Source organism: Sinocyclocheilus rhinocerous, unplaced genomic scaffold, assembly GCF_001515625.1.
Source record: "Sinocyclocheilus rhinocerous isolate Xijiao unplaced genomic scaffold, SAMN03320098_v1.1 scaffold1341, whole genome shotgun sequence".
NCBI lineage: Eukaryota > Metazoa > Chordata > Actinopteri > Cypriniformes > Cyprinidae > Sinocyclocheilus > Sinocyclocheilus rhinocerous.
The window spans coordinates 76,444-98,172 of NW_015637670.1; the positions used below are offsets into that span (position 1 = coordinate 76,444).

General features: G+C 36.8%; 2 protein-coding genes across 2 annotated transcripts in view; both read right to left on the reverse strand.

Moving 5' to 3' along the window:
- The window catches only part of LOC107749249 (complement C3-like), a 25,001-nt gene extending 9,076 nt beyond the window's left edge, over nt 1–15,925 (reverse strand). The window contains exons 1-35 of the mRNA XM_016564345.1: nt 15,840–15,925; nt 14,449–14,641; nt 14,129–14,291; nt 13,979–14,052; nt 13,717–13,805; nt 12,601–12,683; nt 12,418–12,505; nt 12,192–12,297; nt 11,781–11,901; nt 11,560–11,675; nt 10,987–11,133; nt 10,672–10,875; nt 10,370–10,561; nt 10,135–10,290; nt 9,892–10,021; nt 9,706–9,777; nt 7,899–8,093; nt 7,556–7,670; nt 7,385–7,476; nt 7,039–7,178; nt 6,696–6,905; nt 6,381–6,438; nt 5,839–5,925; nt 5,552–5,755; nt 5,391–5,466; nt 5,145–5,304; nt 3,757–3,852; nt 3,470–3,620; nt 2,874–3,037; nt 2,566–2,724; nt 1,665–1,724; nt 1,483–1,573; nt 982–1,030; nt 578–668; nt 51–140 (exon numbers count right to left, since the gene is read on the reverse strand). Coding sequence (XP_016419831.1) covers nt 51–140; nt 578–668; nt 982–1,030; nt 1,483–1,573; nt 1,665–1,724; nt 2,566–2,724; nt 2,874–3,037; nt 3,470–3,620; nt 3,757–3,852; nt 5,145–5,304; nt 5,391–5,466; nt 5,552–5,755; nt 5,839–5,925; nt 6,381–6,438; nt 6,696–6,905; nt 7,039–7,178; nt 7,385–7,476; nt 7,556–7,670; nt 7,899–8,093; nt 9,706–9,777; nt 9,892–10,021; nt 10,135–10,290; nt 10,370–10,561; nt 10,672–10,875; nt 10,987–11,133; nt 11,560–11,675; nt 11,781–11,901; nt 12,192–12,297; nt 12,418–12,505; nt 12,601–12,683; nt 13,717–13,805; nt 13,979–14,052; nt 14,129–14,291; nt 14,449–14,641; nt 15,840–15,913 — 4,296 coding nt within the window. The 5' untranslated portion in view covers nt 15,914–15,925. The remainder of the gene's footprint in view (nt 1–50; nt 141–577; nt 669–981; nt 1,031–1,482; nt 1,574–1,664; nt 1,725–2,565; nt 2,725–2,873; nt 3,038–3,469; nt 3,621–3,756; nt 3,853–5,144; nt 5,305–5,390; nt 5,467–5,551; nt 5,756–5,838; nt 5,926–6,380; nt 6,439–6,695; nt 6,906–7,038; nt 7,179–7,384; nt 7,477–7,555; nt 7,671–7,898; nt 8,094–9,705; nt 9,778–9,891; nt 10,022–10,134; nt 10,291–10,369; nt 10,562–10,671; nt 10,876–10,986; nt 11,134–11,559; nt 11,676–11,780; nt 11,902–12,191; nt 12,298–12,417; nt 12,506–12,600; nt 12,684–13,716; nt 13,806–13,978; nt 14,053–14,128; nt 14,292–14,448; nt 14,642–15,839) is intronic.
- A 1,731-nt stretch (nt 15,926–17,656) lies between these two features.
- Nucleotides 17,657–21,729, reverse strand: part of c3a.6 (complement C3a, tandem duplicate 6) — a 29,034-nt gene continuing 24,961 nt past the window's right edge. Inside the window, exons 29-37 of the mRNA XM_016564351.1 lie at nt 21,298–21,349; nt 21,090–21,180; nt 20,812–20,901; nt 20,139–20,244; nt 19,885–19,974; nt 19,360–19,440; nt 19,189–19,272; nt 18,159–18,294; nt 17,657–17,953 (exon numbers count right to left, since the gene is read on the reverse strand). Of these exons, the coding sequence (XP_016419837.1) occupies nt 17,812–17,953; nt 18,159–18,294; nt 19,189–19,272; nt 19,360–19,440; nt 19,885–19,974; nt 20,139–20,244; nt 20,812–20,901; nt 21,090–21,180; nt 21,298–21,349 (872 nt within the window). The 3' untranslated portion in view covers nt 17,657–17,811. The remainder of the gene's footprint in view (nt 17,954–18,158; nt 18,295–19,188; nt 19,273–19,359; nt 19,441–19,884; nt 19,975–20,138; nt 20,245–20,811; nt 20,902–21,089; nt 21,181–21,297; nt 21,350–21,729) is intronic.

The following is a 21,729-nucleotide window of genomic DNA, read 5'->3' on the forward strand; positions in this document are numbered from 1 at the left end:
TTACAACACTTTCATTTTAGTATTTTTCACTGTAAAACAGACACAGAGACCTTGTCCAGGTAGATGATGAGGGATCCTCGCTCTGAAAGCTGCTTGTTCATTTCAAATTTCTGAATCATCCTGTCATGTCCAGTTGACAGCTACAAACACAGAAACAAAAAGTTAGTATTGGAGAGTTTGACAATGTGACCACTGTGACACTCATGGAAATGGTGAGAAAATCAAACAAACAATTTAATCACAGAAATGTCAGAAAAAAGCAATATTGAGACAATCCACCTTCACGTTAAAGTATGTTTTAATATACAAAAATTTTATGATTGCTATAGTTATAATATACTATATTATAATATAATTAGTTGTGATTGGACGTTACTAGAAATATAACAGAAAGAGTCTGCTACTACCACATTTTTCACGGTTGGCGTACATAGTCCATGTTTTTCCACTTTTTGTAGTGGAAAAAAATGCAATTTGTTGGGACTGACACTATATGCACTTTGCGATTAAAAGCCCCTGGAGTTCATAATTTCATTTTGTCAAAAGTAAATGTGAATAATGAAAACGTGATGCATACCGCCTTAAGATCATTCTCATCCACAACAAATCCTGTCAGCAATGATATATCCAATATAGACATGGTGGCATCTCTGTCAGCAGACAGATATCTGTGGAGTCATCAAAGCAAACATCAGCTTTCTATAGCACTACCAGCACTGCAAAAATAAGGGTTTCAGACAGATCTCCTAAACTCTCCCTCCATCTGATTATACTGGGACAGGAGAGAATATTTTTTATAACGTTGAAAAAAATACACACAGCAGCCAATTCTTGCCAAAACCTTGGAGTGGACAATGTTGGTTAAACTAAACATAGTAATACATTTGATCATTTTCAAGGATTATTCACTGTACAAAGATAGCATTGTGTATTCAGTTGATTAGGGCAGAAACGTGATGGAAATGGCACATATTTGCACACCTGGTATTGATAACGAGTTTGTAACTCTCAGTTGCTCCTTGATATGTTACTAAAAAAAAAAGAAAGACAAATTTTCTGTTATCTTTCTGTATTTGTTAGTTGATTTGGATAATTAATGTGCCAAATAAATAAACGTGAATGTACACAAGATAGTAACGGGCAAATATTACAAAACCTGTAAGGCATATTTCACCCAAAAATAAGCAAACTTTTGTTTTATCATATTTTGTTTTGCATCAAGAAAATGTAGCCAATTTTAGGATCATCAATATTATTTTAATGACAATTAAAAAAATTTCTTTAAATTACAATTATTATAACATTTTATACTGTAAGCAAAAGTAAAAAATAAATAAATAATAATAATAATAATAAAAACAGGGCTTCATTTTCCTGACACCAGTGACAGAGCAGCATTAAATTATTAGCATTATTAGCATAAATTACTTAAATAAAAATTATACTGTATTTATGATCAGCAAAATGTTAATAAAATATAACCTTTATTATCCCTTTCAAAAGTCAAAGCAAGCTCAAAGTTCTTGCAAGTGCTTTTGCTTTCTTTTGGTTTTGCATAGTACTCAGTCACAACCTGCAGAGGACAAAACACAGACAGTATCTAAGGTCCGATGTATTTATATTTTCTGTATTTATCTCTAATTATAGCTTTTTCAGTCACTCACAGTTACAGAGGCCTCTCCAGAACCCTTGGCACTGATGGTGATCTGCCTGTTTGATTGAATCTGTTGATAAAATACAAAATAAATGCATATATAAAATTTGTCATCTTGATAAAAAATATTAAATGTTACTGATCAATATTAGACTTAAAATACAAGTTTCATCTTAAACCAATATGACTGCAGTGACTTCCTGTATTGAAACTAAAGCTAGAATGTGTAACATAAATAAATGCATACGTAGAGGATTTTGTTTCACATTTTTAGTTGCCCTGCCAAAATTTGCCCTGCTAAAACCCAACATTTTAGATAACAGTGAAATAAAGTAATCACATGTAAAATAACATGGTATAAGTATTCACTGTAAAAATTCTATATAGATTGATCCGTGTTAAATTCCTTGTTTGATTAACATTAATGACAGACAGCAACAGGTATGTTAGGCTGCTGTCACTTTAAGACCTAATACATCTATACACTATAATGATACACATTTGTTTTTCTCAACTTTTTATTTTCGCATAACTGACTATGTTTAAGTGAATACTCACCAAAACAGGTATTTTGATATAATGTTGCATGTATGTATTCATTCAAGCCAAGAAGACACAAAAGAGTATTTCACGTCTTCCTGTTCTTGAATGTATAAAATATTAAATGTTAAAATTGACAAAACATGCAAATGATAAACTTTCATGGCAATGTCAATTCCGTCAACTGTCCCATATGTCTTTCATGCTGGCCCCGGGCCATCATGCGATCCTTATTGTCAAGCCCTGAATGGTAATTTATATCTGACCATACGAAATACATGGGAATTTATTCATATTATTAACACCCCCTTTGATGACATTAAAATGGTGAAACCTGTGTTTTCCAGTGTCAGCTTTCAGTACAAACTCACCTGTTCTGTTTGTGTGAGATGAGAGTTTTCTTTGTTGAACTTCCACACAATCGGCTGCCGGCTGCCTTCCACTCGGATTGTCATCTCCAGGTCTAACTGCTTTATGTCTTTCACTTGAATCCTGTACTCAGCTACAGCCTGAAACACCATGATGGTGGCCTGGAATGGAGGAGACAAGTTTGAACTGTTTTTCATGTGTAGGCTTCACTTTTTTGGTCTTAAATTGTTTATGGTCTTTTCTTAAATGTTGCATATTAAACATGTGGACAGATATGCAATGCAGATGTGCATGTTGGATGTACACAAACCTGAGTCGTGCCATATCCTCCGCTGTACTGCCTCTGGTTGTTGAGCCAGTTTACAATGGGAGCTGCACTCTGGAAGTCTTGAGCTTTTACAAGGGCCAGAAGCGCATAGGCCGAAGCCTCTAAAGTAAAGCTACTGCTTCCAGGGACAGGCACGTGACTTCCATCTGTATGGAATTAATTCAGTTCAGTTTAATTTGTATAGCACTTTTCACCATACAGATTGTTCCAAAGCATCTTTGCTTTTGGTTTATGGAGAACAGATGAGAAAAAGAATTAGATTTTATACTTGTTGATTTTTAGTTTTAGATTGTGTTGATTTGTTCATGCCAATCATCATGCATTCCCTTATAAGCTTGTATCTTTGTCTTCAATGCTTTTGAATGAAATGCAACGTAAATGTCATGTTGTTATGCATCTTAATTATTTAGCTTTGATACTGTACCTAGGCAGGTAAAACAAGAAATGTTAATGCTGTCTGAAATAGGTGTGGCATTGACACTTGAACATTTAAGCACAAGTAAACACAAAGCACACTTTTTCTGAACAGGTTAAATTAACTGTTTGCATGAATTCAAAAGAGATGGCTGTATCTTTACCTGCAGAGGCTTTTCTCAACAGGACTTGTTTGTCAAGTGCATTTCCATTGGCAAGAGCATAAGATGTCATAGCCACTGCGTAAGGATTTGTCAGACCATGTAACGCAGATCTGAGGTACACAATGGCTTTATTTATGCTACTGTCAAGACTCTAAAAGAGGAAAAAAAAAAAAAAAAGAGTGATTTAAGAGAATAAATTACATTGAGTGGCATAAATAAATAAATTAAGCTAGAAACATTAGCTTTTTCAAGGGTTGCATATTAACTCAAAGCCTTGCAGGACTCACTGAGATTCGGCCGGCACAAATGCCCCTCCCCTCCTGCAGGGCAATGAGCACAAAAGCCGTCATGGATGCTTGTGAATTTCCCCCATGTACGTTCCCCTGTGCACAGTGATGAAATAGTGATATCAGAAATAAGTAAAGGTGTGGTCACATTTACCAAAAATTTTGTGCGTGAAATCCATTCATTTAAAGAAAGGGGTGAAAAAAAAAAAAGTGTTTTGGTGTTGGGGATATATATATTTTTTTTGGTTGTCTTGTTTTAAATGTGATATACTATAGCTGTTCACATGATTGACTTTGATTACTAACAGGTGTCATCAATTGGAACTCTGTTTAAATCTGAGTACTGATTGAGCTATTGCCTTTGCTTGTATGCGTGTTTGCCTGACGAAGGTCTTTGACCGAAACGTTGCTATTTTTAACTTTTTTTGAATAAAGGGAGAATAACAGTGTGCAGATCTTTTTTCTATTATTTGAAATCCATTCATTGCAATGGGAACCGGAACAATATAGAATTCCACCAGATAAACTTCCGGCAACGAAGAAATGTCCCTACGTGAACTGGCAGCGCTGACCACTAACAAGCTTCTTCTCTGGATGATATTTGGGAGTGACTTCTGTGTGGGCGGAGACTCAAAACTTACCAACAAAGCAAAACAGAAGAACCACAGAGGATGAGCGCCATCTACTACGCCAGTTTCAGTACAACACTACACTTCAATATCACAGAATTATCCATAAAAAGAGGTTTATGCAATTACTTCGGTTTGGCCTGTTTGCTAATGTTTATGAATGTTTTATCATAATTATTACCGTTCATAGTATTTTGTCACATTTGCCTGCAGATGGTAAGTGTGATCACACATCACACATTTATTTGTGAAGTAGTGAAATGTGAAATGAATGCTTGCAGGTAATGCTGTTGTGGAATATTTTCAATGATGAAATGCTTTCTTCATATTCCAGCTTAATCTGCTGAGAAAATACTCCTCTCTAACTCAAACAGTGGTTTTGGGTGGGATTATTTGACCATTGGCAATAGCAGCAAAAAAAACTTGTCATTTTTGCCCCATATAGAGATATAAGAGTAGCTTATAGCTTCAAAGTTGCTGCATCAAAATGCCATGGTGTTGTGAAATTTATAGTAAATATCTTGAATTTTAGTTTGTTCCTTGAACAAATCTCTTATGGGCTTAAGAGAAACACAGCGCATCAGTTGTACGGACTACTTTTTGGCACATTTGAAGTATGACTTGAATTTTTCCATTAGTGCTCCAGTTAAGAAAGAAAGTCATTCAGGTTAAGAATGACATGAAGGTGAGTAAAAGAAGAGCATTTTTTTTTCATTTTGTGGTGAACTGTCCCTTCATTTTGAAACGGGTCTCACTCACATTCATCTCTCCATGAATTACAGGGGCATCTTCTCTGAAAACGCCATCAGGTAACTGCTTGTTCAGTATGAGCCACTTGAGAGCAGAGCAGATCACATTCTGGTCTATGTTGACGATGTTACTGGCCATGGCAAATACTTTAGCAACATATGCTGTCAACCTTTAGGAGGAAAAAAAAATGAGTCTTGATTCCTGATTAACAGTTCTTACTGACCATGCAGAACTATTGAGAAATATATTAGTTACCAGGTGCTACTTTGACGTTGAATCCATGCGGCATAGGACCCGTCATTTTTACGATATGCCAGCTGTTGATTGTAACCTGTTCATCAACACAATAAGATGGGCATACTCTACGAAACAAAAGTTTAGGAGCAGAATAGTTGACTTTGCAGTGTTTAGTTTACCTCTCGTGATGTACGTAACGGCTGTCTGCCTAAGCCCAGCGCTCACGGTGTGCCACTGATTGGTTTTGTCCAAGTAATACGTTGCAATGACGGGCATCGTTAGGCCAATCATGTTTTGCTCCCCACAACCACCAGGCTGGATAATCAAGGAACCCATGGCCTGGCCGCTAACAGCCTTCTCTATTGTTATACTGATTGTATCTCCTGTGCACAAGAGATTGACATACTGGTAAAAACGATGCCTTTTTTTTATTTTACAAACTTACATCAGATGTTTGAAGAGTCACCTATTGCTGATACATATGTTTTCGCAGGTGTGTTGGGTGCCTGGTCCCTCAGTATTAGGCTCCTGATAACCTCCACATGTTCACCACCTGTTCCAGAAACACAAGAACTGTACATTCGTACTTCACTCTCATTTGTGCACACAGGACATGAATTTCGATGACTGGTGTGGCCTTTATTTAGTATCTGACCGAGGCCAGGAGAGACGCTGAGGCGCTTAACAGCCGGGGCAGAAATTAACCAGCGTTCAAGACAAAAGTCACAAAGCTTGTAATATTCATAAAACACTGAATGTGAAGAAAACACTTCCAACAACCCCAAAACACGAAGTAAAATGCCATTATAAAGGTAAAACATATCCTTGACTTTCATTTCCAGAAGCTACTAACTGGGATAGTCAACCCAAATATAAATTCTGTGATCAAAAGTCATGCCGTTCTTGAACAACAAAGAAGGTGAGTAAATGATGACAGAATCTTAATTTTGGGGTGGACTATCCCTTGAAAAGACTTTGTGTGTATGTGTTTTGTTGGAATCCCCTTACCTTTCTTAGAAGGACTGAATTGTAGATTTTCATTAAGTTTGGTCAAAACGCCTTCAGACTAAAGAAATTAAGTGAAGAATGAGTGAGAGAGAGAACAAAGGGTGTGTGCTATATAGTTCAGATTTGTGTGTGAATTCTTAGACATCAGCAAGGTTGCAATGACTCCACTGATGTCTTTAAACCTAGAGGAAAGCTGTGGGGAATGTATGCCACTTCATTTCTTTGTCATCTGTCGGGTTCTGTTCATATTATGCCAAACCTACACTCTGCAATGAATTGTCTTGCTATTTGATCAAGAAGGTTTCATTTTCTTACCACCACCAGGAGATCTTTCTTCACACCATCACTCCCACGTCCTGCAGCAGCTGCCTTCACTTCAATGGCGTGGCGTCCCAAAGCTAATGGGACGATGACAAACGGTACAGAGTATGATGATTTAGCATCTACTGTCACAATGGTATGGAACTTTCCTCTCTTGCTAGCCGGGCTGCAGATGTCTTTGGTTTCCATCAGCTCCACACGTACCTACAAGTAGAAATGAAAATCACATATTCCATATGAAGAAAGGAAGGCTGATAGTGGCCAAAGCATATTCTGTCGTTATGCTGAGGGCCTGTCCGGTAAGGTCTGCCATGGTAAATCATTCTTCCAACCTGACCTTTACTCTTCTGCTGTACAAGTTGTGGATAATGGCCTTGATTTCAATTTGCTCGTTGCGCACGGCTGAATATGGAAGCTTTAGGTCAATAAAGAAGTTCTTCACCACTGTCATCTCCTGGACATCTGCCACACATATACCTTTTGTAGAGAAAAAAGACAGCAACTTCTTATAGAAAGCATGTATTGCAGGCCTAGAGCATTGCTATTCCAGTGAGACCGAACAGTACAGTGACGCAATGAAATTATTGTCTGGGGCAATCAACAGCATGCCACAAATTCAATACACCAGATTGGAAATGGCTCTGAATATTCCTTTAATATGAATTTACAACAAGAGTCTGTACCATGAGTGCTGGACAAGCTGATGGCTGTGATTTCCCAGGTAGTTATGGAGTCTTTCAGCTTGAGTCCATCTCTGGGTAAGGTGGTTGTTTGACTAAAAGAGAGATCATCTTTTACTAAAACAGGAACAACACGGGCTGAGCACTGACTGTTGGAAACTTTGTCAAACTCACCACTGGCGGTTCAGTGACGAACATTTGGGCAACACCACTTCCTCCCAAAGCCAACTTTCAGGGAAGAGCGTACGCGTCACAATGTCATCAGAGTTCACAAATTCCTCACATTCACCTGGGGGTGAACGAGTGGTTGAGATATTTACACAAAACAGAACCAACTCTTTTTACAAAGTATTTTTCCAACTGAAACTGTTTCTGCAATTGTAGAACCAAAACTTGTAACATCTCTGGGGTAAATGACCCTGCTCAAGACACACCTGAAGTACGATGTGACTCCAAGCACATTTGCAAGAGTGAGTTTAAATTGAAATTTTTATACTATTATTGAGAATGCTCTTACTGCGGGCTAGAATCTCTTCTTCAACTGACTCTTCGAGATGGGTGGCCATCTCAGTGCAGCAGTGCAGGAAAGCCTGTCTGCACTCATCTCCATCCACAATGAAAGATGCCCGATACTGACAGGTGTATCTCGAATCATCCATTTTCTTCAGTCCATCCGAACAGCATTCTTTCTCAATGCCAGAATATTTGCTCGCTGGAGGTAGATCACATAAAAGAGAGAGAGAAGAAAAAAAAACAGACAGAGAGGATAAGACTGGAACAAAGCTTTATAAAGCTATAGAAGCTGTAACAATAAAAAGTTACAAAAATGTTTCAAACCTAAAGGCTTGTTCGCCGACGTTTAACGCCTCGTGACTAAACAAAGGGCACCAATGTGAGTGTGCACACCGACGCGCAAAACGCGAGGCGTAAAAGCGTCATTTTTTAAAAAACGCCTCGGGCTCGTTTTTTTGGTTTGACATGGCGCGTTAAAAACTGGCCGACCACCATCTAATGTCAGGGAGTGAATTTGCACGTTCACTCGGCTCATTACCTGCGAAAATCGCTTGGGTATGAATACAAAAGATGCGATGAAAAACGTCGGCAATAAGTGCGCGCGATAATCGTCCCGGTGTGTACGAGGCTTAAGATTACAGAAAATGTGGTTAGTCTGAATTGTCATTGTTTGGTGATGAGTAGGGATGCACCGATTTCATTTCGGTTTCGAAACCAAAATTCTGAGTATCAGTCGATACTGATACTGGTGCTGATTTGTTTCTTGAACACTGAAGAATACCTATATGTTGATCACTCTTTTATGTGTTAACACACTATTTCATTATAAACTAGAAGATGTGAACAAATAGATATTATAAACTAGGTTAGTGGATAATTCAGCAGCAAAAGTAATTCTAGAAAAAACATCTTGAGTGTATAATTTTATGGAAATCTAAACATTTCGTGAAAACATTTAGTGGAAAAAAAATAAATAAGAGTGAGCGAAGTGTAGTCAAATCTGGTAAAATGTTAATAAAAACAAATACAAATTATTATTTGTAGTCTTAAAAAACACATTTTTAGAAAATATAGTTAATAGATGTTTCTTCTAAATGCATAGCACAGCTTTTAATTTGGCAACAAAACATGATAGACATGAGAGAACAAGATTCATAGCACAAAGACAAGATGTGGATACCTGGAGTATTATACCTATGCATTAGTTTATTGAGTCGTTTTTCCTTCACATTTTTAAATTCCTGTTACGGTGCGTGTGAATACTTCAGTGTTGTGATCTAACAGACATCGCATAGCGAGTACTGCATCGTTTAGAAACGGCAATAAACTCCAGCAAACTAAAGTCCTTGAAAGCAAAACCTTTATCAGGCCACATTTAAGGTCTCTATCTCAAATGCTGAAAGTTGCATGTGCAATTCTACCTCTAATGTTTTAACCACGAGGTCTAGAAAGTCCTTGCCCTCTCACTCCTCAGGACATGCCAAGTTCCTCAAACTCATCCTAGAGCTTTCTTCGTACCATCCTCAAATTTGTGTCAAACTATCTTGATACAGCGCTGGTCAAATGCTACCCACATATTCCAGATATGCCAAACAGTTCATCTGAGCTGATGGCAGTTTCTTGGCTATTATTCTCAAATGAAACCTAATCCCAAACCTTGGGATATGCCCTAAGAATCCATGGGAAATCTGGGGTCTGCCCTTGGTGGTCAAAAGTTGGATAGAATACATCCTCATATCTGTAACCACTTTTTAGCTATACCTTGATCAATCAATCAATTGATTGAATGAAACGGCTTGCATCTTTCTTACTTAGAGACTTCATGACATCTATAATGGTTAGGTCTCGTCTTTTCCTTCGCGATGAAGATTGGCACTCAGCATCTGGAAAAGAACAATGTCAGTTTACTTAATTTAGATTTAGATTTACTAAGATTCATTCACTGACAGGTTATAAAAGTCTGTACATGGATCTTTTTGAAACAATTATGCAAGTACTTGTTCTGATGCCAGTGCCTCCAGCAGGGCTGGACTCAAACAGCAGGCCTGCATCGCTGAAAACTTCCATACTGTCTTTTCCACTTCCTGCTGTGCAGCCAATGTCATGTGACTCAACAACATCCCAGATCTGTTGGGAAAACAAATAAGTCAAATAGAAAAAAGGCAATATGTTTAGGAACATGTAAGAAAATGTTACCTCTTTTCAGTTACAATAGAAAGATTCAATTCAGATCTACAAACCTTTGTTTGAGTTATTCTGTTCTTGTTGTTCAGAACATAAACACCTTTATCCACAGCCACCAACCCAACTTTGGCCCCAGGATCTCCTGTTATTCTCAGGCCAAAGTCTTCACCGGGCTCATAGACACTGTCTGGATCGTGAACTTCCACTTTAAGCTGGGAGATCAAAGTAATTAGATAAAAAAATAACAAATGAATATTACTTCATAGTGTTGTGTCACCAGGGCTAAATTACCGTTCCCATGCATGTGTCCTTCACATCGACCCAGACTGAATCAGACACCACCTCAGATGAGCCCACATGGTAATAAGCCACAAAGCGGAAGGACGGCACCATGTCTTTGGTTACAGTCAGAGACAGAGTCACTAGAGATTGTCCTTGCCTCTTGAACCTGTCTGCTTGAACGATCTGACCTTTACTTAAGATCTGAAAAGGAGGCAGATGAGAATACATTTACAACATTTAACAAACCACATAAAAACAGATTGCATGCTTAATAACGTCTCTGCTTGAATCACAGTATGACTGTCAATCACCATGTAGGTGAAATCTTGATCTCTCACTCCTGGACTTCTTCCCAGGTTCAGACTGACTTTCAGTGAATCACCGATCTGAAGCTCTGCAGCCCCGATGCCGATGTGCAGGTAGTTGTTGGAGCCGCCTTTGGGCTTGTAGGCCTGAGCCGTCATCTTCCTCACTGCCTGCTGTTCATCACTTAATTGTGGATCTTTGGTCTTTGCCTGGAAAGAATAAATACATTGTTTACTGTACATCTGTTAACTGATCTATTCTCCACTAGATGACCAGTGAAACTGACTGAACATCAATGCTGTTATGATGGCAGGTCTTACAGTGATGTCCAGTGTTGAAGATCCTCCCGGAGTGTTGACTGTAACCTTCGCAATGCCGTTGGCTCTTGTTCGACCCCTGACCCCTCCAGGATTGACCTCCACTCCCACATTTTCAGCAGGTGTTTGGTCAGGATTTGTTACATAGACCTTTATGCAAAACCAGACCAGAAAATATAGAATGAAGTAAGCGTAATTTAGAGCAAATAATAAATCCCAATATTCCCACTATGTTTTTTGCTTCTGGTCAATGTTTTATACCGAGATGTCGAAGGGCATCCCAGGTTTGAAGAAGTGTGGTGTTCTTCTGAAGTGGATGGTGTACGGTGACGTCACAATCTGAATGCCTGTGTTGACTGTAACCTTCGCAATGCCGTTGTCTCTTGTTCGACCCCTGACCCCTCCAGGATTGACCTCCACTTCCACATCTTCAGCAGGTGTTTGGTCAGGATTTGTTACATAGACCTTTATGCAAAACCAGACCAGAAAATATAGAATGAAGTAAGCGTAATTTAGAGCAAATAATAAATCCCAATATTCCCACTATGTTTTTTGCTTCTGGTCAATGTTTTATACCGAGATGTCGAAGGGCATCCCAGGTTTGAAGAAGTGTGGTGTTCTTCTGAAGTGGATGGTGTACGGTGACGTCACAATCTGAATGCCTTTCTTGTGTGCTTCCACCATTTCACTGCCTGAAACACAAGTATAATAATAATCCGAAATAAACACATGCAAGTTACGTGTTTTCAAGGCCTAAAAATGCTAATTTTGTTCACCAGACTTTGTCTAGTTCTTACCAGACTCGGTTAACACGCTCACTGTAACGTACAGTGACTGGCCGACAAGCTGCATGATGTTTGGGAAGGTCTGTAGGATGTGTTTTCTTCTCAGCTCTGCTGTTCCACTTCCATCCCAGATCTGACATTCAACGCAGAACCAATAGTTTGTGTCTGTGGCTGATCAGATCCACACTGATTGTTGGTGTATATGTCAACTTTTTCTCCACACATGGAAAATCTCATTATTCTATCTCATTAGACTCATTATTCTTTGTGTGTGTGGTATAATGAACACATACAATGTGTTTGTGGGTTTATGGTGTTCATGAGGGTCAGATTTGCGTTTCCTTTTCCATTTAAAAAAATAAAAAAATCTGATGTCAGTCTGATGTTTTTATGGATACATGCCATGTGTGTGTGTAGTCGTACCTTTACTCTCTGTAAGGAGCCCGGTATACTTATCTTCCCTTTTTCTTCAGTCACCACACCAAATACAACAAATCCATGACCATTGACTGTCTCTCCAAACAAATACCTTCAGGATACACACACTGATAGCTAACATATTCTGAACATTTATTAAGAAATGCTGCTGTATCTCTATATTTGCTAGCTAGAAACATGCATATAGCCATACTACAAAAAAAGACTGTACTTGGCTTCAATATCGACCGTTAGACTGTCATCGTTCACATAGAAGAAGGCTTTCTGTGGACTCAAAGAGATTGCGAAGCTGGGTAGGACTGCAGGAGGAGAAGGAAGAAGCTGAGTTGTTATCAGTGGATTGCAGATGGGTATATCTTTGTGTTGTTTCGCAATAGCTCGCAGAGACACCTACCGTATTCTTTGACTTCAAACTCACTGGAGAAGTTCTTCTGTGGGCTGTTCTGGTGCCACGCCACAAGTTTCCACAGCCCTGGGCTATTTGGACACCAGGTCATTATTTGTCATTTTACAATCTTATTGAGAGATATCAGAAAATAAAACACTGCAGTACAATTCTCTGGACGCTCTAGGTCAGTAATTATCAAAAAAAAAAAAAAAAAATGTAAAATTGACCCTTTGGGTAGCCATTATAACAGGGTCGTTTAGAAAAGGGGTGTGTCCAAATATACCCCAAAGCCTATAAAGCCTAAACAAAAACTCAAAACTTCACAAAACTAGGTGAGCACATGTGACCGGTGATTCTAAACAAGCATGCAAAGTTTTATGGAGATCGGACCACTATAAGTCATAAATATTAAAAGTCATCATATTTCTAAAGTAAATTATCTGGATTTGCCAAAAATGCTTAAAAAATTGATTTAGGTGGTTACAGCCTTGCTAAATAATATGTAATGTCTTTTTTCATATGCGCTTAATCGCCTTAAAGCGATTGAACCCCGATAATCGCTGCTTATATTATATTATATTATAAAGATAACTTTAGCAAATTGCTACCTTTGTCTGAATTCAACTGTCATTTTTCAATTTCTTAATTTTCTAGCAAATATTAAATACATATTTTTTATTTATTTTTTTGTCATTATTTGTCATTTCACAACCTTATTGAAAGATAAGGTACTTTCCACAAAAATAGTACAACGATTTTCAACAAATGGTGCTTTTTATATTATATTATATTATATTATATTATATTATATTATATTATATTATATTGTATTGTATTGTATTGTATTGTATTGTATTATATTATTCTAAAAAAAAAAACATTTGGTCTGATTAAAATTAGTCTCTTCTAATGGTAAAATATGTTCGTTTAAATAACACATTGAATATTTTTCTTTGCAAAGAAAATAAAAGGACGTTTAAAATAAAATTTCAAATACAAGCACAAAGATGAGATGATAATTTGTACTGCATTTTTGGAAAGTGACTGAACAATATTAGGTTTTAATTTTAAGTATCTCCAATCCATTTGAAGTATTCAAACAGGTTGTTCACTCGTCCTCACCTGGCAGGATCCGTCAGGCTGAAGGTTCCTGACACCATTCCTCCACCGGGGTAAATAGATTTGCTCTCAAGGCTGATGCCATCAGGTGTCTGCCAACATTGAAGATGTTGAAACATTTATAAATACGCATTAAAACGTGAACACAAACAGCTAAACACATTCACGAGACGTACACATACAATACTGTGGAGTACGAAAGTTTTCACAAAGAGACAAAAATCTGGCATGTTTTGCACCTCATTGTACTTTAATACACATTTACCAAGATCTCCACTCTGACGCCACTTTCCACAGGCTGTGTCATGCCTGGACTCAGTGAAAACACCCGGTAATAAACTAGAGGGAGAAGACAAGCATTAGGAGACTAATTTGGTGCGAGGACTATAATTCAGCGCAGCAAATATTAGCGCACCTGTACTGTCTGGAGTGTAGATGGTCTTGTCGGTCTGTAAGACTATGTGTCCAGATTGAAAGATCACCATGACCTTTTTCTCCAGCAGCTTCTGTGGAAACTGGGCTTGCAGGATGGCATATTGCTGCACTCCTTTCTCAAAGGAAAACGCATTAGCGGGTACCTACAGACACACAATACACTGACAGCTGAGGGAAAAAAACACGCTGAAACACTGCAAACTAGCATTCATTGTGCTAACACAGTTAAAAACACGGCTACATTCAAACATTTTTGACAACCTCCTCCCAAAAACATTTGATGTGAGTGGAGCGCCTGACCTCTATCTCGACCAGATCCTGGTAGTTCTTGGCGGATGTCAGAGTAACTGAAGCGCTCGTCACTACGCGGTTATCGTTAGGGCTTCTCACTGAGATTTGAACATTCAGACTGACTCCAGAGTAGTCCTGCGCCTCCACGAACACTTTATCTGGGGACCCCACCTTCAGTATATTGGGTGCCAAGAGAATGTAGCTGGAACAAAACATTCATTTAGGAGGAACGTGTCTTAGTCTCAGCACCTTTACAAAAGATACAGCACTTGATTTATTTACTGAAAACGAGGGCTGTCCAAAATGTATTTATTAGACAAATTAAATATATTTCATTCGGTTTCTAGTGATTTGGTTGGAGCCGTCATAATCTCTTTACAAAAGCGAATACACAATGCACACAACAATCCTGTAGTAATCCTGTAATGGTGGAGCAGCTCATTTATTTTTAAAACTCCAGTAAATTATCATTATCAGTAAATTATCACATGCAAGCGATATAAGTAAAGTAATACATCAACGTAAAAAAATATATATATATTGTACATAACATTAATATTGATATTGTATTAATATGATTAATTTGTTGTTTTAATATTACTATTAATATATTGATTTGAATAGTAAATTGAATAATTGTACTTTCTTTATTTAAATTTTTTTTTTTTTTTTTTTTTTGCCTTAACCTTTTGCCTTTTCCTATAAATGAATAAATAATTCAGCTATTTATTACCACAGCTGGAACAAATAAAAATATCACCTTTAAGAGATGATATAATTATGTTAATGTTAAAATAAATATATCATTAATATTGTATTAATATTAATATATTTTAATATTACATTTAATTTATTAATAGTAATATTAGAATTAGTTATTAAAAATAAATTTAATTAGTATATTAAAATTTAAAAAGTATATTTAAACTATAAGAGATGCCAATTAAGAATTTGCAAATTCCTTTATCCTCATTTAAACATACATTTAGAGCAAACATTCCCTTTTTGATTAAGTTTTTGAAAGTTTTGCCTTTTTGCCTTTTTTTCCCCTGTAAATTTTGAGCACTTAGGGGAAAAAATCCAGTTAATTATGACAACAGCTCAACAAGTGATATAAATGATGTAAATATATTAATGTTAAAGTAAACCTACCATTAATTTTGCATTAATATTAATAGAGGTATAATACTTAATATTACTTTAAATTTATAAAAATTGTAATATTAAATATTTCTAAGTATACTAATATGCTAATTTAAAATCCATTTATTCTTATTTAAACATTTTTAAACACACACACACACACATCAGATATCAGAGAAGGTGTTTAAAATCAGGAGGAACATCAAATCAGTCAAGCGAGTGCAATCCTAGTGCAGTGTGTGTGTTGTGATACTCACAGGGGGTCGCAGAGGGAGAGGACGGGTAATGAAACGACAACAGCCGCCAGCCACAGCGAGTCCACGCGCATCATGCCTGTCTGTCCCTGACGGTCTCTGAACTATCAGACGCTAATTCACAATATATTCTCATCCTCATCCTCATCCTCATCTTCCACGCTGTCAGTTATTGGGTAAGATGGGTGGAGGAACCTGCGCTATGATTCAGCAGAGGACTATCCTGTGCGATAAAGTTGTGACATCTACTCTGTCCGGTTCAGAGCGTCACAGCAGCATCACGCTGGAATGGAATCGTGTGCTTTTAAATAAATTAAATGAGTAAATACTGTTTATATTGTGAAAAGAAGGTTTGCACCTACTGATGCCCATCCAACACCCTGCTTTAGAACTTGTCATTTTCTGCCGGTGTCTGCAAAGTCATTGCGAACCTGAAGCTAAAAACCACAATTTCTCAATCAATCGAATTGCTGTTGGTGGTTGTAACGCAACAGGTTTCTTTCACCGTCAGCGGCCTGATCTACAGTACTGATTAGAATGAATAGGCCTACAGAGCTGTCTGATCTTACATAATTTTCAATTTTCTGGCTCTGAAAGTTCAGACGTTGATGCAGTCATTCTGTCTTTCACAATCATCCACTGAGCCGCTGTTTTGCAATGATGTTGAATGGAATGGAAAACGAATAATTAACTTCAAAATGATAATGAAAAATGTTTTGTAACCGTTACAAAAATGTATATTTACTCTAGCATGTTTGAATGTCAGATTAGAGCACAAAGACAATATTTATTTTTGCAATTCAATGCACATTATCTTCTATTATCACAAATAAGCGTTAAACATGTTCATTTAACCTTTTTATTTCCAGAGCAGTAACAGTATAAATGTTCGGTAGCATTTTCAGTGCAGCAACTGATTACATGTAATCTGGATACATAATCAGATTCCAAAAAAATAAGTACTTGTAGGCTAATTAGACTGTATTATGTTTTAAAATGCTCATATTCAGATTACAGTTACTTTTTTATGGATTACACAATTACATTTTAGTTTGTTTTATTCACACAAAAGCAGTAAATTATTCATAATTGATTCAGGCCAATTCTTCTTTTTCTTTTTTCTCTTTTAAATTTTTGTTTCTAAATGAACCCACTTACATTTGGACAGTCTTCCAGTTTCTGTGTAATTGCACACACTATTCACTAATCTAGCTATGATTGCACAGAAAATGGACACATTTTAATTAGTATTTGAATCATCACTCAATCAGTCATTTATGTACTGCTATGTCTTTGGAAGGTCTTTGCTTTAAAAACACATTAAACTGCACAGATTCATGCCATTCAATCCACACATGCATGCAAACTGACTGCAGTAGTGCGGTAAAGTTAGTTTTAGTTTTAATTTAACAACATATTTGTACGTTCATGGTTCTCTGATGTTGGTTAATGGTCACACTGACATTTAAATTTCATTGAATTTTGATTTGACTTTTTTATGATTTCATAATTATGAATACATCTCTCTCTCTCTCGTGTTACACAATAATCCCATTTCTGTGAAAAATGAGTTAGGTCAAAAGTAATCTAAAAGTAGTCAGATGTAATGTAACTTGATATGTGTAATCCAGATTATGTTACTAACTACAAATTTCATAATTTTGTAATTTGTAATCAGTAACAGACTACAATTTGTAAGTAATCTACCTAGCACTGAGTATTTTGTAGTCAAGACTTCACTAAATAATGTTGTGTTATTTTGCCTTTAATGAACCAATAAACCTTATATATACACTTTATTCCCCATCTGTAGCAATAAACCCAATTTGATGAAACTTTCACTGGAGTAAAACTGTGACAGTGAACTATGAATGGGCCTTTAGGGTTGACACAAGTGTTACCAGAAAAGGGAATACAAATCAAGCAACGTTTTTGGATTGCATTACAGATTCCATGGGTCATTACAGCAGGATCATTAAGTTGTGCATCCAAAGTTGAAGAGCTCGTTAGAGAGTGCTGTGATGCCGACGTGCTTGTCTCTGTATTTTTGGGTTTGGGCTTCCTCTCGTGTGGGCCAGTATTCAATCCAGGTCTCCTCACCCAGGCTGTACCTCAGCCTAAAAAAACCCACATAAACACATGAAGATCATCCATACTGTCTGTCTCTGTGTGTGTGTGTGTGTGTGTGTGTGTGTGTGAGAGAGTTCAAAGCTCACGAGCTGATGTGAAAGCTCAGGGATGACATGAACGTATTGTGGTGGACTGGAACTGAACTTGTATGTAAGTGTGAAATCGTTCTCATAACGTTCATAAAGCTCCTACCTTCCACCAATCCTGGGAAGTGACGTGGTTTGGCCCATGATCAGGTAGGTTTTGCCTTCTTGGAAGTCCAGAAACTCTCTACAATAAGGATGAGCCAAGAAAGACCTAATCCTTCCTTCCACATCTGCTTCAGTGCCTGAAAACCATGCAGAAGAAGCATTATTTACTTTACAACTTCAAATGCATGCTTATTCATTCCTCATATTCTATTCACCAAAGAATCCCAAAAATTTAATGTATTAATCTCCACAAAAATATGACAGAGCACAGCTGTTTTTAACATTAATAATAATCAAAAATGTTTTCTTTGAGCAGTAAATCAGCATATTAGAATGATTTCTGAAGGATCATGTAACACTGAAGACTGGAGTAATGATGCTGAAAATTCAGCTTTTTCATCACAGGAATAATAAAGCAATAATCCCTGTGAAGCCATGGTTTACAGTGAATTTATAACAGCTAAGGGGCGTTGTTAGGCACGATGCAAAGTGGAGTGCCTACAATCCCCTTAGCTGTTATAAATTCACTGTAAACCACGGCTTCACGGGGATTATTGCTTTTATAAAATGGTTATTCCATATACGTAGTAAGGTTTCACAAAATAAAACAGAGCAAATAAAGTGTAATGGTATTAATAAAAACATTATTCTTCCGCCAAACAATGCAGTTCCTCAGAATCAGTTGTAGTTCCAACAAAGTGGTTGCCGAGCAACACACAAATGTAAGCAAAGGTGTATGTTTGTAGTGTAATTTACAACAGCTTCGAACTTGGCTCAACCAATCAGAATCAAGGACCGGAACTATCCGTTTTATAAATTACATTTTAACATATATTCAAATAGAATAATGAACAGCTATTGAAAAATGTAATATTTCACATTATTACTGCTTTTACTGTATTTTAGATCACATTAATTTAGCCTTAGTGAGCAGAAGAGACTTATTTTCAAAAATCGTACATTTAAACTTTTATAGTGTATTTACGCAAACGATCAATGACCGCTGAATATTTCCAACTTTTGCATCTTACCTTCTTTCAGCACTTGTTCAACGGTCATGTTGTAGATGTCTGCTTGCAATGAAAGCTCCATTCCCACCACTCGGGTCTTATAAACTACAAAGAAGTAAGTTACAGCATATAAATCGCAGCTCTAAGAATTCAGACAAACAGATTTACACAAGCGGACAGCGGTGTGTTTACCGTACTCCACTCCAGGCGCACAGGCCTTATAGGCACGCTGAGACTCCTTAATGTGATGCTTCTTTTGGAGACTGCAGTTCTCTGCAAATACAGACACATGCAAGTCACCCAAAAATAACCTGAAGAGTTTAAGACTGGCATAAAAACAGTAATACTGTGAAATAATATAACAATTGAAAATATCTGTTATATGTTAAAATGTAATTTATTCCTGTGATGCGCAGCTGAATTTTCAACATCATTACAGTCTTCAGTGTCACATGATCTTCAGAAATCATTCTAATATGCTGATTTGCTGCATTTCCGATTATTATCAATGTTGAAAACAGTTGTGCTGCCGGAAATGTTTGTGGAAACCGTGATTCATTTTATTTGTCAGGATTCTTTGATGAATCAAAAGAACAGCAGTTATTTGAAATATAAATCTTTGTTGACATTATAAATGTCTCAACTGTCACTTTCGATCAATTTAATGTGTCCTTGCTTGAAAACGTCCGTTTGCATTCAGTTTATAGGTGTACGCACCTTCAGCACACTGGCACAGGTCCTCATGGCAGAGTCTGTTCAGCGCTCCGTCTTTCTTATGAGGATGGTAGAACTTCACACAACGGTCATCTGTGGAAATACACACATTACTCTAATTCAATTCACTTCAAATTTATATGTATAGCGCTTTTCACAATACACACTGTTTCAAAGAAGCTTTACAGAAAACGCATTAAGCACAAGATTTTCATTGCACGCTGTTAAAACATCCTGTTTTCTTGTCCATCACACACCCGGAGCGTTGTACTCGTACACAGTGACTCCGGCGGGCTGCAGCATTCCCACTTCATTGATCTTGTGCATTCTGAAGACAACCCTTTCCCTCTCTTTATTAGAAACCTAATGAGACACATGCACAATTACTATGAATTTACATTGGACATTGTAAGTTCATTGAAAGTTAAGTGGTTTTTACATTTGAGCATTTGAGAAACTCAATAAGTTATGAAGACAAACTGGAACAAATTGCTTTTATAATTACAGAATCCAAGTATTTGAATACAAACACTTTTTTGATCATTTTAAAGAGAAATTGAACACAATAATGATAATTGCACTACATAAGGCCTCTCATTCTCATACTTTCAATCAGTGGTGTTGTACATTTTCTACCAGTTATAAGGATCTTATTGAACAAGTCCTTGAAATATCTAATTAAAATTTTTTTATGAATTAATTTACAGAAATTAAAGTATGTGCTTTGATTTAAAATTGAGTTCAAATTGTGTTGGTGTCATATTGTTATGTTATTATTAATGATATGATATTTGACCCTGGCTATGCGTTTATTTAGATAACAATTTCAAGTAATGTTAGTTTGTTTGTTGAGTTTCTTAAAGGTTTGGTGATCAAACATTTGATATTTGCAGCTATATGAATGTTGCACTAAATAGTGAGCCAGTGTACCTTATTCAAGAAAATGATTAGCGATCCGTGCTCAGAAAGCTCCATGTTCATCTCAAATCTCTCGATGTACTTTTCTTTCCCTTTAGATAACTGATGGACATAAATCAGACCATGAAAATACGACATCCACAAGGATACCAGTCAAAACCGAGAATTATCGACAATATAAAAAGGTGCAGATTAATGCAATTTGGATTTTAGCATCACATGAGCCTTTACTTTCAGTTTCAGGTGTTGTGTAGGCTGTCACCTTTTTTACAATCACTGAGCATTTTTACCTTTGAAAGATCATTTTCATCCACTTTAAACCCTGTCAGCAGACCGACATCCACAACCGTCATGGAAGCATCTCTCTCTGAGCTCTTGAAACTGCACAGATGGATTAAAACAACATATAAGATGCGGCATGATCTAATATATCATCAATGCATTCTCACATTAGCTGTACATTCGGATGAATGAAACTGAAATTAGTTTTATACCCACTAGGTTTCAATCGTGAGCAGGTAACTTTCAATGGCGCCTGGATGTGACACTGCATGCAGAAAGATATGATAATGTTAATCGTTACTAATTACTGAGGTCCTTATGGACAAATGCATTGACTAAAGAAAAAGTTTGGGGTCACTAAGATTTTTAATGTTTCTGAAATAAAGTATCTTCTGCTCACCAAGGCTCCATTTATTTGATTAAAAAAAAAAAAAAAAAAATTGTAATATTGTGAAATTCTTCATGCTTCATATTATTATTATTTTTATTTTTTTGTGGAAATCGCTGCATTTTCCTTTTCAGGATTCTTTGATGAAGAAAGTTCAAAAGAATAGTGTTGTTGCACATTATAAATGTCTTCACAGTCACTTGTGTTCAATTTAATGCATCCTTGATGAATAGAATTATTAATTCCTTCCAAAAAAAAAA